We start from the raw sequence: 14,671 nt of genomic DNA on the forward strand, positions 1-14,671 counted from the left end.
CACCTCCACCCCACAGGGAGGCATGGCAGGCTTACCCGCTTCTCGTTGGAGGAGTCATTCACATTGACCCCACAGGCCAGGTCAGGTCTGGGGAAGGTTTCTGACCAGCCGCCCTGTGTGCAGTTCCGGAACATGGAACCTGTGGGGACCAAGCATCCTGTGGTGAGCGGAGGGACGGACTGATGGCCAGGTTTCTGGGTGCCTTGCCCACCTTAGTTACAGGTGGAGGGAGCTTCCTTCTGTCACTCTGTCCGTTTCTCCAAACCACACAGGGCAGCTCCAGTTGCTCAGTTCACCCTTGAAGGCTTTGAAAGAGTCAGTCCGGAAAAGTGGCAGGAAAGGTGTAGGCAGACAGCCCGAGTGGGGATGCACGTGTGCACGCGAGACACAGAGCCGCGGTTCTGAATCACTTGACCTGCAAACCTGGTGGGCCCTGAACCGTTAGCCCCCCTGCCTCTGAGCACTGCTTATCTCCCCCGGGGTCCCCACTGCCTCACCCACACCCCGTGCCCCACACGCCCTGTGCCAGGCACCAGGCTCCACAACAAGGGAGGTGACTGACACATGTCCCAGGCCCCAGGCCCAGCACAACTTCCAGGGTCACTGCTCAGCTACCTGGGTGCCCCTCAGAGAATAATAAAACCTTCCTCTGGCAGGCATGGCAATGCCTCCAATGATGAGAGAGGCCGTATGCAGTGCTTAAGAACAGCAGGTTACACACCCCAAACCAAACAACACTGACCTCACACTAATGACCGTGTGTTTATTCAGTTATAAAACCTCATGTTCTACTATAACAATACACAGTTGTTGCTATATGCCAGGCACTGCTCTAAGCATGTGAGCGGTATTAACTCATTCAATCCTAACAAGACTATGAGGTCGGCACTGTTACTTTTATAGTAAAAGGTATTGTGACATGAAAATCCTACACCTGTTTTATAGCTAGGAGAACTGAGGCACGCGGTGGTTAAAGAACTTGCTCAAGACCACACTCCCATTAACGTAGAACACAGGATTTGACCCCCGGGGCTCAGGCCTATATTCTTAGCTGCAGGCTTTGTGCTAATCCCTTTCTTACTCTGCTCTTCTGCTCCCAGGCCCTGAAAAGTGAAAGTCACTCAGTCTTTGCAGCTGACTCTTTGCAACCCCATGGGTTGGAATTCTCCAGGACAGAATACTGGAGTGGGTAGCCTTTCCCTTCTCCAGGGGATCTTCCCAACCCAGGGATCAAACCCAGGTCTCCTGCATTGCAGGCGGATTCTTTACTAACTGAGCTATCAGGGACAGCCATCTAATGGGTGAGTGCGCCAGAGAAATCTGCCCGGTTGGTAACTTTTTACAGGCTCCTGGTTCTACTCCTGCGCTAAGAAGTTCTATTTATTTATTTATTTGGCCGTGCAGCATGCAGGATCTTCGTTTCCTAACCAGGGATCAAACCCGTTCCAGGGAAGTCCCAGAAGTTCTACTTTATATATAACTTCACACCCTGCTCCCCAGTGTCTGAAAATCAGCAGAGCTAACACACATAACCTCCCAGGGAGCCTCTCTTCGGTGCTTCTCTGTACTATAAACCACAAGATCACTGCAGCCCTCTCTGTCTCTCAAGCCTGCAGTGTGCACCTCTCACACGGAAGTGACCGTGGCTCCCCTGCCTCCCCTCCCAGAGATTCCAGGGGCTCCCTAGAGCCTGCCTCCCCAGAGCCCTTGCTCATCAAACATCTGTAGGCTGGCTGGCTAGGAGAACAAATGAGGGAGGAGGAAGAGCCCGCTCTAAACGTTTTCACAAGGGAAGAGGGAAGAGCTTACCCAGGAGGAGCTTTTTAGAGCAAGAGCCTGAAGACTGGGGTAGAAGAGCTGCCAAGCCAAGACAGAAGTCTGGGGAAGCTGTGCGGGGAGCTTCCCTGCCTGCAGTGACTGGCTCGGCTGCATCCTCCACGTTGGGCTACCAAGGGGGGCCAAGTTCCAGTCCCCAGGTCTGGCCGCTGCAGGGGGCTGACCCCAGCTCTGAACAAAGGAGTCCTGCTGCTCCTTTTGCGCCAGTCAATATCCTGTCAGGCTCCCCAGCCACCCGAGCTGGGCCTGGTGTGTTTCTCTCTGACTGGCCCCATGGTCTAGGCCACTGTCTCTCAGGGTTTAGGACCAAACAGATTCCACTCAGCTGGAGAAACATGGTGGCCATTTCTAGAACTAGCCACTATGTTAAACTGCTGATCCTAATGGCACTCCTCTGAGGGAGGTTTTGCTGGCCTATCTCACAGATAAGAAAACCAAGGCCCAGAATTGGGCAACAGAGCCCAGCCACAATGTGGGCCGTCATTGTCCCACCCTCCTTCCTGCCCCCTCCCTGAGATCCCAGAGGCAACTCTAGCAGGAGACCGTGGCATTTGGGCTCTAGGCATGCCAGGTCTATGACAGCTCAGGAAACCTGGAGCACGGGTCAAGAATCTGAGTTTGAAACCCAGCACTGGCTCTTGGTTGCTGCATGCCCTTATGTGCGTCACTTTTCTGTACCAAATAGGAATAACCACCTACACTGCAGGACGGGGCAGGAAACCCAGGCTGGTGCTGGACACAGAGAGGGCGCCATAGGGCTACTTCCCTTCTGCCTCTGGCCTTTCTAAATTAGACCAGAAATGGTGGGGCCTGGAGTCTTGGAATTCAGGAGATGAGTGGAAGCTTTCTGTTATTAAATCAAGCAAGCTAGGTTGTCAGAGAGAAAAAAATGGTGGTCAAAGGGCGGCTGGTTGGACAAGAAACTGAAATAAAAGCACACTTACTCCCTGGAATCCAGAAGTGGTTATCAGACAGTGTATCCCTGGAGGCTGGACTGTCTGTCTGGACGCCTCTCTTCACTGACCCAGCAGGATTCCCACGACAACACTGCATGAGATGCAGGCCAGGTGCCCTCTGCTGACATGGTTCTTAGTAGAACCACAGAGGAGACAAAGGGTGGGCTCCCACGGGCTCCCATCCACTCCCCCTGAGTTTAATTCCTAATATGTCAGGGGTTCTGACCCAGGTTCAGGTCAGTAAACACTTCAAGGGTCCCCAAAAGTACAGTCAGTATTTTTGTGCAAATGTGTGTTTGTGTGTGCATGCACACGCCAGCAGTCCAGGGAAGAGCCAGGTCAAAGCTTTTATCTGACTCTCAAAAGCCTCATCAGGTTAGGAATCTCTGCTGCTATAAGGCTCCCATCCCCCATCAAGACAGAAGGGAAAGAAAGCCAAGGCCTGACCCCACTCAGGAAGTGTGCTTTTAAAGAAGAAATACTGGAAGACCAGGGCCCTCTTAAGAATCAAAGGAATGCATCCTAGATGGAATATTCTAGGCTCCAGCACAGACACACAAGTATCTGGGTACATAATCTAGCCTGTGGTTTCCCAGCCACACAGACACCCATTCTGCCTGGGCCCATGTATTAGGTGCCCTGAGAAACAGTTGTTTATTCTACTTTTTTTCTTCTTTCAAAAGGAAGAGTCTGAAGCACCAGCTTGTTCTCACTGGACACCTTCCTTTCTTGGGGTGGGGTGCCCTGGAACCCTCGAGACACTATTGAAGAGACTTTCTTCAGACTCCAGACCCAAGGTGGATTTATGGGCAGAGAGCAGGTAGAGGACAAAATGTTCTCGGTAACTTGAGGCTGGACTGGTCCTGACCTATGGTTCTGGGCTGGCCAATTCCCTGGGCCCGCAGCTGGGTACGAGCACAGTAGGCCCCAGGCTGAGATGATCCCTGCTGACCCTCATCCCCCAACCGTGCCCTGGCTCCCTAGCATGGAACTCGGGGCAGCGCCTCTGTGAGACCGTGCAGGTGGGAGGATCCTGCAGCCCCACAGCGACACTGGGTGGCCAAGAGAAGAAACTGCAGCCCCTGTCTCTCCGCCTCCCAGCTGTGAACCTGAAGCCAAGGCTAAACTGCTCTCAGACCTTGTTATTCTCACTCTTTAAGCCAAGTGGAGAGAAAAGGTCTGTGGTTTGCAGGGGTTTTGTGACAACTGAAGTTTAAATCTGTAAAAATGCCTAGTACATGACAGGGTTTTGTCCAGCGTTAGTCCCTGTTAGTCCCTAAGTGTTCCGTATCTGAGACAACTTCCTCACTTCCTGGTCTGAAATTAAGGAAATCCTTATAAACTGCAGCTTTGCTCGGGTGAGAGATCCCCCAGGAGACCAGAAGCTTCCAGAGAGGGCAGAGTTCATCATTAGAGCCTAGTAGAGAGGGCACAGAGGAAGTAAGTGTCCTGGAAGGCTAGCCCAGGCTAAGTGGGACCCAGACACGAGGGCTGGAGTGAAGGCCCTGGGTGCTAAGGGACCAGAAATGTGCAAGGAAGGAGGGTAGCCCCTCAATGGGAACACAGGGCAGAAAGGAACAGGCCTGGCCCCCTTTACCCCTTCCCTGGTACTTGGCCCCCTGGACCCTTGCTTGGCACTGACAACTCAGCCCACCCCACACACCCCCAAGCAAGGCTTCCAGTCGCCAGCAAGGACCACTCCCATCCTTCCTTTCACTCTCGTCCCCAGAGATGTCTTGGCCTGGTGCCTCCAGGCCAAGGCCCACCCGGAGGGCTGCCCCACAGCTGCCCAGTTGGGCCCCCGGGCTGAGTTGTTACCATTCCTGCCCACGAGCATCCAGAGGAACCGCGGGCATGCCACTTCCACTGTCTGTCCCAGTGCAGAGGACGGCCAGCAGCTGGTGTTGTCCCATAGCCCCCTGCAGCCTGCCGAGAAGAGCAGCAGCATCAGACAGCGTCTCAACGTGGACACAGCCCCCCACCCCCACAGCCTGGCACATCCCCAGCACCTGTGCCTGGTGTCGCCCCCCCCCCCACATCCCTCCCAAGGATAATCTGGTCTCAATGCAACACAAAGCTGAACTTATGGTGAACAGCTAGTATATATCTGTCCTTATAGACACTGAATTTGAGGTTGTTTCCTCTTTGTTTTGTTTGGCTGCTAGGAAGCTCAGAGCCAGATCAGTGGCCCACTTCAGGTAACTGAAAGACTCTGACGTGAAAAAATTACTGGATGTCTATAATGCAAAACTAGGCGCTGTCTTAAGCACGGCCTTCTGGTTTACCTGATTCTGAGGTTCTCTGGCCTTTTGTGTCTTTGAGCTATTTCACAACTCTATAAATTGTAGCTAACTGATGGCCATGCTAATGAGTCCTGTCCAAAGGCATTTGGGATCCACATTTCTGTCATTTTCTTTGCATTTGCATGACTATCAATTCTCTAAAATTTAAATGAAATTGTTTTCAGCCAGTTTTGCATCTATTTGCCTTATATATACAGTACTTTGAATTCTCCTGTGAACCAGTGGTTAATGTATTACTGGTTCTCTCATTACTTAAGTACGATGCTTGGCAGGTATACTCTGTTAAAAATTATCATTTAACATAACAATTCTTCCACAGTAGATCCCAGGGGAAGAAAATCAGAGAAACTGCTCCTGTGACAGACTTCTGGGGGCCCATGCCACCTGGGAGGATATCACCCAGGAAGGTCTGGAGCACACTGGAAAGAGAGGTGAACCGTGAGGTCCGCAGTCACCTTGCACCCAGTTTGGGGAACACAAAGCAGAACACACCACCCTGGAGCCCACAACCTTCAGAAAGAACTCAAGATTCTTGAGTCCCAGAGACCTGGGTTCCAATCCTCCTCACCACACCTCGCTGCCCAAGCCCTCAGCTCTTTTGGGGAAACAGATGGCTTCCTTTTGAGGTTGTCCAGGGGAAGAGATAATCTCCACGTGGAAAGCCTGGCACTCACTGGTGCCAGGGAATGGCAGCTCCCTCCCGCCATCCTCCCCAATCCTCTTCCTCACCAAGTCCTTTTCTGTTTCATCCTGGCATTGGGAGGGGGGACCCAGCTGGGTCCTCTGAACTGCAGGGCAATTTTTAGCTCCAGGGACTGGCGGATAGGTGCAGTCTGAAGGGGTCCCTGGATTACCCAGCTGGCTAATTCCCAGTTTTTATAAAGAGCAAGAGTCTCTTTTCAGGCATGAATAAAACCAGGCTCAAAGTTCCAGCATCCTCCTGGACACTTTTGTTCCCTCCACGTGAAGCCCCCCTGGCGATCTGCCCCACTTTAGAGGTACTGATCCTGCAGTGGACATCTGTGTCACTGGGGAGGTTCTGGTAGTCCTGAGTCCCAGGAATCTACAGGCTAAGACCTCCCTACAGGTGTTCTGTACGTGGTCATTAGGCTTTGCTTTGAGAATCTTCATACTGCATCCCTCCCTTCCTGCTGCAGAAGCCCCTTCTTCTGGGCTCACACCAGCCTTGGGCTCCGGGAACCCATCCAAGATGATTGTGAGAGGCCAGGGGAGGTCATGGCTGGAGGGGTCAGGGCTCCTCCTGGTGCCTGGGTGCAAATGGCTCCCCACCCCAGGCAGTTGATATAAAGAGCAGGATCCAGTCTGATTCATGACCGCCAGAGGCCTGTGCCCACAAGGACTGCGCAAGGCACAGGCACTCAACAAGTGTCTAAGGAAAGGATGAATGCCCAAGTCTCTGGCCCCTGTTCCCCTCCTCATCACCCACTCCTTGTAAATGGGCTTTCGCTGTGATGCCACACATGATTTCTGAATCCCACATCCTCTGCTTGCCAGCTCTGCTTGATGCCAGCAGGAGTCGCTCTGTGCTGTACACACAGGAGAGCATTCAACCCACAACAGTGCTGCAAGGCACCCAAATCTGCCCTCATTTACAACTGAAGCAATAAAGCAAGGAGGTGGGTACCTGGAGTCACCCAGCCAGGAAACGGAAGGGCTGTGAGGTAACTGTTCAGCCAGGCTCCCAGGTGCCACCTCATGGGTTCTGCCTACCTGCTTGTCTCCAGAGGCACCAGCCCCAGTATCTTAGGGAAAGATGCCTGGCTGAGGCAGAGCAGCCCTGGGAGGTTGTGGCCCTGAGCAAGAGGGGAGAGGACAGAGGAGGAGAATGCCACAGGAACTGAGTGGGGCTTAATGGAGCTCCCACAGTGACAGTGGAAGCTTCCAGGGGCCAAGCACCAGTGTCTGAGTTTTTTGAGGAAAGTGGGCCATATCAACGCCCCCTGGATGTTCCAGAGCCTTCACCCCAACTCTCACAGTGTGCACTGAAAGAGGGCGGGCTGGACCTTCTTTCTTCTTGAACCTCCCCAGGGTACACAGGAAGGTTCTGCACTGTCTGGGCACCGGTCCTCCAGGTTCCCACCATGGACGTGGCTCACCAGGCCCCTGAGTGACTCTCACCTCCCCAGATGCCCTTGGGACAGTGACATGGTCCTGAGAGGCCCTGGACAGAGGGGCATGGTGTGCCTCCACTCCGGCACAGCACCTGGAGGCTGGAGGGTGAGCCCCGCCCAAATTCTGACTTCTGCAGAATTACAACGCAGCCGCCCTTCCTCCTAGAAGCACAGGGGGCGCTGCCCGCTGCGGGAACACGAAGGAGCCTCTTCCTTCCCTTTGGGAGAAGTGGCTTCAGGACTGAGGCTGATCAGGTCAGCCAGGGAACTGGCCCGAGTCCCTGAGGCCGGACAACCCAACCCACGTCCGGCTAGCCAGACAGATGGGAAGGGTGCCAGGGCATCTGGCAGGCTTCCTGAGCTGGGTCATGTCAGGTCTGGCCCACAGGGACAATGGCCTGGTGCTGACAGAAAGCAAGGGAGGAGCAGCTGGTGGGGGGGAGGGTGGAGCGAGAGGGACACAGGTCCCCCCACAGCTGGCTTATGCCCATATCCTTCCTATTGGCCAGGGGGAAGAAAAGGCTGGGAAGGGGCTGTCCAGGCTGGCGCTGTACAATGCAGGGGTCAAGTAGGGTCACTGCCCCAAAGCAGAGATGAGGAACCCAGGCCCCAAGAGGCAAAGTGACAGACAGGGTGACAGCAGCTAGGATCCCACCTCCAGGCTGACCGTTGGTGGCAGCAGGCCTGGACGCTAACTCCACATGGTACTGCTCATGTCCCAAGCCCTGTGACATGGCCATCCTCTCCCAGCCTTGGCCTTGCTGTCAGGACAGGTTCAGCACTGGAACAGACCTGGTCCCACATGTGAGGAGCCCGTCTCACTGGTAGGCTCTGGTGGCTGGTACACGGTTGAACACTTTTAATTTTAATAGTTACACCTTTTAAAAAACAAGTTAATATGCATTAAAAGGTTATACAACAAGTATATCACAGCCATGATTTTGTAGTTATTGCTGTTTAGGATGAGGCTAAGTTCAGTCCTGGGTGTTCATTGAAAGGACTGATGCTAAAGCTGAAACTCCAATACTTTGGCCACCTCATGCGAAGAGTTGACTCATTGGAAAAGACTCTGATGCTGGGAGGGATTGGGGGCAGGAGGAGAAGGGGACACCAGAGGATGAGATGGCTGGATGGCATCACCGACTCAATGGACGTGAGTTTGAGTGAACTCCGGGAGTTGGTGATGGACAGGGAGGCCTGGCACGCTGCGATTTATGGGGTCGCAAAGAGTCGGACACGACTGAGCGACTGAACTGAACTGACTGAAGTTAAAAAAAAAAGTCAGTTTAAAAAAGAGAACCCTCATGCACTGTTGGTGGGAATGTAAGTTGGTATAGCCACTGGGGAAAACAGTGGAGCTTCCTCAAAAAAATTAAAATAGAGCCACCAAATGATCCAGCAATCTCACTACTGGATACACATCCGAAGGAAATGAAATCCCTGTCTCAAGAGCTATCTGCAGCCCATGTTCACTGCAGCACTGTTGCCACAGCCCAAGCATGGAAGCAACCTTAGTGCCCATCAAAGGATGAATCGGATAAAGAAAATCACGATGAAATATCATTCAGCCGAAATATTTTAAATTCTTTAAAAAGGAAATCCTGCCACGTGTGAAAACACAGATGAACTTAGAAGACATTGTGCTCAGTGAAAAAAGCTAGACACAGAAAGACAAATACTGTTATCATCTCACTGGTATGCGGAATCCAAAAAAGTTAACCTCATAGAAGCAGAGAATAGAACCGGTGGTTACCAGGGGCGGGTGCTGGGGGGAAGACGGAGAGGTTGGTCAAAGATTACAGAGTTGGAGTTATATATGATGGTGGTGGTTTAGTTGCTAAGTCGTGTCTGACTCTTGCAACCCCCATGGACCGTAGCCTACCAGGCTCTTCTATCCATGGAGTTCTCCAAGCAAGAACACTGGAGTGGGTTGCCATTTCCTTCTCCAGGGGATCTTCCTGACCCAGGGATTGAACTCAGGTCTCCTGCATTGCAGGCAGATTCTTTACTGACTGAGACACCAGGGAAGCCATATATGATGAGTAAGTCTAAGATCTAATGCACAGCATGATGAAAAAAAAGAGTCAACCCATTGATATAAAGGAAAAAAATACTATGGAGACCACAGTACAGATGGTGCCTGGTGCAGGTGGGCTGGAAGGCCTATGGCCGGGGGAGCAGGGAACAGAGTGGCCTCCTGGCTGCTTGCAGGGACCCCGTTTGCACTGCTCCAGGGTGTGAATGGAGGGCCTTGGACCCCACACCCTACAGGCTCCTGCTCCGAGTGAGGGATGGCTGCACAGGTGGAGCATGAAAGAGAGGTGGCATGGCATCCTGGTCTGGCCTCCCCTGGGCTCTAGCACAAAACTGGGGTCACCGGGTTAGGGGAGGGCTAGGAGTTTTAGACCCAGAGCTGCAAAGCTCAGTGCCTGAGTCGGGGTTGAGGGAGACCCATGAGGTAAGAGATGGAGGAGTTTTGTAAGTAGATCTACTGTCACTGAGCCACTAGGGAGGGCAGGGCTGCTGTGAGGCAAGCAGGGCCCAGGGACTCCCCTGACCCTCTACCATCTCTGAGGTCACCTGTCAACACTGACCACCTGGCTGGAGGGGATGGGAGGGAAGACTGGGGAAAGTTCAAGTAGGGAAACAAAGCATCAGGCCACTAACGCCATGTGGGCAGCAGGGGGTGCCTGCCCAGTGCCCGCGGCAGAGCGTGGGGTCCTGGGCTGAGGTGAAGTGTGGTGGGGATAGAGTGAGCTCTGAACACACCACTTACATGTATGATCCCCACCTTCGTCATCTATAAAATTGGTCTCATTTATAAAATAATGCCCCCTTAGAATTTTGGTGGGAAGTAAATGATGTGTGTGTGCAGTGGATCTTTTTTTCCTCCTGGCATTTTTTTCCCTTTTTTCTCTCCTTCCTTCTCAGACTACTGGTTCACAGCCTCCCAGAAGGAGGAAAACTTACAATCTCCCTGACCTGTTTCCAAAGGGCCCCCAGGGCAGGAGGATAAAGAGGAATTCTGGTGCAATCATAATTCTTGAGAAAATCATAATTTTGATTTTCTTGATTGCAAGAAAACCTTGCAATCATAATTCTGAAAAAACAGAAACAGAGCAAGACTTCACTCAGACTAGGGAGACAAGAGTGATGTGATGAGAAGGGAACAGAAGGTTCCTGAAAGAGGCTCAAGGGCCCTGCTGCCCATTTGCCCCAGACAGTGGGAAAACCCAGAGGGGAAATGGCTATGGGGACACAACCAGACAAGCACAACCAACAGCCGGTTTCCTGGCTTCATCAAGCTCCCTCTGCCTTCCTCAGCCCACTCCAAGGGCACCCTAAGGAGGTCTCCTCGGCCGTGCAAATGACCTGACCTACAGTATTTAGGTCGGGAACTGTTTTGCCCTGCGTGTGATGGCTGGACCACACACAGAGGTGGTCAGGGTGGGGTCAGAGGAACTGGAGGCCCAGGAGGCAAAGGCATTAAAAAGCACAGCACAGGAGGCAGGCACAACAGAGTGTCTGGGGTGCTTCTCTTTAAACCGAGAAGCACAAGCTATTTGTTCCTTGGGATGAACTATCTTGGGGAGTAGTGAGCTCTCCACTACTGCAGAATCCAAGCAGAGAGGGTCATGCAGTTAGGAGGCTGCACTGGATGAGAATCAGACCCTCTGAGTGGGAGGCTGGGTGCTGCTTCCCTGGGGCAGGTTGGTTCTTCTCCCTCCAAGAGGCTTGCCCAAGCAAGTGCTTCTGAGCTTGTGAGCACGGATCCTGAGCCTCCTCCTCCCCAGACTGTACAGACTGCACTGGCCCCACAGAGCCCTCCTCAACCACCCACAAGCTCTTCCTCCTCCAGCTGAAACGCTTCCTTTCACGCTATCTCTCACTCAAATTAGACATTAATTGGCACCAACAGTCTCTCTCTTCCTCTATCTTTTTTTTTCTCAAATGCAAATCTTCTTGGGGAGAGTGAGAATATCAGTCACTCACAGTTCAGTCTGGATCGCAAAATAAACAATCCTCAGGATTTGCAGTCAAAAGATGTGGGCTGAGAGTCCTCTTTCAGCACTGGGTGATCCTGTGCCTCTAAGAGCCTCAACTTCTCATCTGTGAAGTGGGATGGTAATCATACTTAACTGCATGGGTTGCTTTAAGAACTAAAAAAAAAAAAAAATGTCTAAAGTGCTACATAAATTTAAGTTTCTTGTTTCTGAAAAATGAGCCAAGGTCAGCTGTGGCAAAGAAAGGATAGGGAGAGGTGAGCTCTGGGTAGGGTGAGGGTTGTCCCAGGGTGTTTGTCTGCCAGAGGCCATCAGGGGCCAGGAGAATCCAGAAAAGGACCTGGAACGTTTGTTAGAGAAACTGCATTAAAGGCCAGCATGTAAGACACACTGATACATGCCACTACATGAATGAACCTTGGAAACATTAGTGAAAGGAGACAGACTCAAAGGTCACGGACTCCATTCGTACGCAATGAACAGAGTCAGTGAATGCACAGAGACAGGGAGTGGATGTACGGTTGCCAGGGGTAGGGCAGAGGGAGGAGGGAGATGAGGAGCGATGGGTACAGGTTTTATTTTGGGGTGATGAGATGAGAATGCTCGGGGCTATATAGAGGTGGTGGTTGCCCTGTGAATGCACCAAATGCTATTGAACTGTTCAATAAGACGGTTAATATCATGTGAATTTCACCTCAATAAAAAGGCACACTGACCCCCTAACCCTTTAGAAGGCAGCCCATGTTCTTTGGGAGTGGGGAGCCCACTGGCAAAGAGAAGAGGAAAAGGGGATGGTGAGTCCCCACTCTGAAGGCAAGGACATGAAGACCCAGAGAGGATCAGGGTCTTGCCCAAGGTCACACAGCCCCTAAGTGACAGAGCAGTGCACCTGCCCAGGTCTGTCCAACCACTAAGCCCACACCTTTCCTGCCACCCCTCTGTCTCTGGAACATTCCTCCCTAGGGTGAGGCAGAGCCCTGCCACCAGCCAGCTCTGAGGGGGTATCAGCTTCTGAAAACAGAGTAATAAATAGCCCAGTAAGGCAGGCCATGCAGCTATTAGGGTGACCCTGAAATGCTCCCAGGAAATGCTGGGAAGGCCTTGGTCACCTAGCCCAGAATAGCTGAGGAGTTAATTTTTTATCTGTGATAAGTGTGCCGAGTTTGGTGACAGCTTGGTGAGTGGCGTTTCCTGTGCCTCTCTTAGCATTCAAACATTAACCTCCTCCCCAGGGAAGACCAGTCAGCTTAACCATTAACCCTGTACCCCCAGCAGAGAATCTGCCAGCCCTCTCTGGCCTCAGGCACCAGACAGATCCTTCCTGGGGATGGAAGGGCCTTCAGGAGTCATGCTCCTGAACAGAGTTACAGGGTTGGACCCACATCCAGGCAGCCTCAGCCCAGCCCCTCCACCCACCAGGTTCTGATGGGGATACTGGGGCTGAGCCTACCCAAGGGTTCCATGGCTTTGCTGTTTCTCCTGTTTTCTTTCTTTGAGGGAATCTTCCCCTGCAGCCACCACATCCATTCTAAATTCCATGATGGCTTTTCTGGCTCAGCTTTCTCAACCTCTGAGCAGAAAAGGCCTGAAAACTTTCCCAGGAGGCTGGGTCCTCACACATCTTCTGCCTCAGGGGCTTTTAAACCAGGTTTTCAGAGCAACAGACACTTTTTCCTAAATAAAAGTTGCAGAAGGCCAAAATGCAAAAGAGATCGAAGAGGTCTGAGCCTTTGTGCTAGGGTGGGGTCAGCCTGGGCCCTTCGCTCACCAGCCTGGCAGGACATAGTGGCAAACACTGCGAGTAAAGGACGGCCTCACTGCATGGAGAGAGCAAGGTCTCCCCAAGAGCTCACAGCAGAACCTGGCGGGAGTCCCTAATGAGCCCTCTCAGCCCTGGATGCCCAAGTAGGACTCTGGGAATAGAAGACAGTCAGACCTGCTGCAAGTCAGTCAACCTGGGTATATTCACAGCCTCCCAGGTCCTGCAATCTGAGGTCAGCGCCCACAGGGTGATGGGCCAGGTCAGGCTCTGGGAAGCACCTGCCATGGGCAACGTGGCCACACCACTCACCTCGGCTGGTCTGTGATGAGCTGGGCAAGCTGGGAGCAACCACATCCTCTACCACAAAGGCTCTGCCTCATGTCCCTCTGTCTCCTTCAGGTCTCCTCTGTCTACTCTCAGTCAAGGGTCTGCACTCATTCACCTTGTAAGTCAGTCAACAAACACACACCAAGTGCTCGGTCTTACAGGAAAGTGACACAGTCTGTCCCAGTCCAGCAAACACATCTCCATGATGCAGTGCAGATGTGCCAGGAGGGAAAGAAATGTTGGGGGTGGAGGTGGGGTGGTCCTGCAGAAGTCAGGGTGGCCAGCTATGCCAGCAGAAATCATCTCCTGGAGGAGTGGCTGACAGGACTGGAGAAGAGGAAATGGAGCCGAAGCAGAGGGATCAGTACGTGCAAACGCCTGGAAGCATGAGAGAACTGACATGGTCAGAAAGTTGTAAGCAATTTGGTTGAGCCAAGTGGAAATATTTGGAGTGGATGCATGAACAAGGGCCAAGTCAGGAGCTGAACCTCATCCTGGAGCCCTGGGGAACAATGGCATATTTAAACACTTCAGATGCTAATTTTTAAAATAACCATCTGTAACTTCTTGATGTGAGCTGAAGTTTACCATCATCTCTCCCAGGGGCCTGACATTCTGGGCTTTATCCCTAAGGCCTGAATATAAGTCCCACACTCTGTCACTGGAATTTTAGACATTTTCCTTGTGGACATGCAGGCAGCTGCTGTTCCTGGGGTGGCAGAGGGTGCCCCAGAATTCAGGAGGCTGTGACTCAATGGTGGGCCCCCTCTGAGCCATAAGGTCCCAGTTTGGTTCCCCCAAAGCACCTTCCATAGCCAGCATAGGGGAAGGAAGTTCTCATCCTGCCCATCCCTCATGCAGAGGCTAGTAACTTGGCCAGAGCACATCACAGCATCCACACTGCTTGACCTCTGCTTCCCATGGCACCATCTTCCTCCTGCCTCCACTGCACCTGGTGGGTAAGTGCAGGGATCTCAAGGCCACTCTTCCTACAACCTCAGTCTCAGTTGCCACCCAAAGAAAAGTGTTCCCCAGCCCAATCCTCCTCTGAAGTCTCCATTATGTGTGTCTTGATCTGAACTCATGATTTTCATCTCTCTTCGCCCAAAATACTCTCCCCTCCTCGTAAGGTGCTGCAGCCACCTTACAACCTGGCGGTGCATGTCACACAGTGAGCAGAAAGAGAGGAGGAATATGGGATCTGATAACACCCAGGAACTCTGCATGAGCTCTTGATCTTTTGTGATGTGTGAAAAAGCAACCCCTATATGATGAAGCTTGCATATCAAGTCTCTGCCAAGTGTACAAAAACATATTCCTAAGCCATAAGAGAGGAGTCTACATGCCATCA

The 14,671-nt window shown here is 52.3% G+C and overlaps 1 protein-coding gene across 1 annotated transcript in view; it reads right to left on the reverse strand.

The window, feature by feature from the left end:
- The window catches only part of SCTR (secretin receptor), a 74,996-nt gene that overhangs the window by 33,194 nt on the left and 27,131 nt on the right, over positions 1–14,671 (reverse strand). The window contains exons 3-4 of the mRNA XM_027562406.1: positions 4,611–4,718; positions 36–139 (exon numbers count right to left, since the gene is read on the reverse strand). Coding sequence (XP_027418207.1) covers positions 36–139; positions 4,611–4,718 — 212 coding nt within the window. The remainder of the gene's footprint in view (positions 1–35; positions 140–4,610; positions 4,719–14,671) is intronic.

The sequence above is a fragment of the Bos indicus x Bos taurus genome, chromosome 2 (genome assembly GCF_003369695.1).
Source record: "Bos indicus x Bos taurus breed Angus x Brahman F1 hybrid chromosome 2, Bos_hybrid_MaternalHap_v2.0, whole genome shotgun sequence".
Lineage (NCBI taxonomy): Eukaryota > Metazoa > Chordata > Mammalia > Artiodactyla > Bovidae > Bos > Bos indicus x Bos taurus.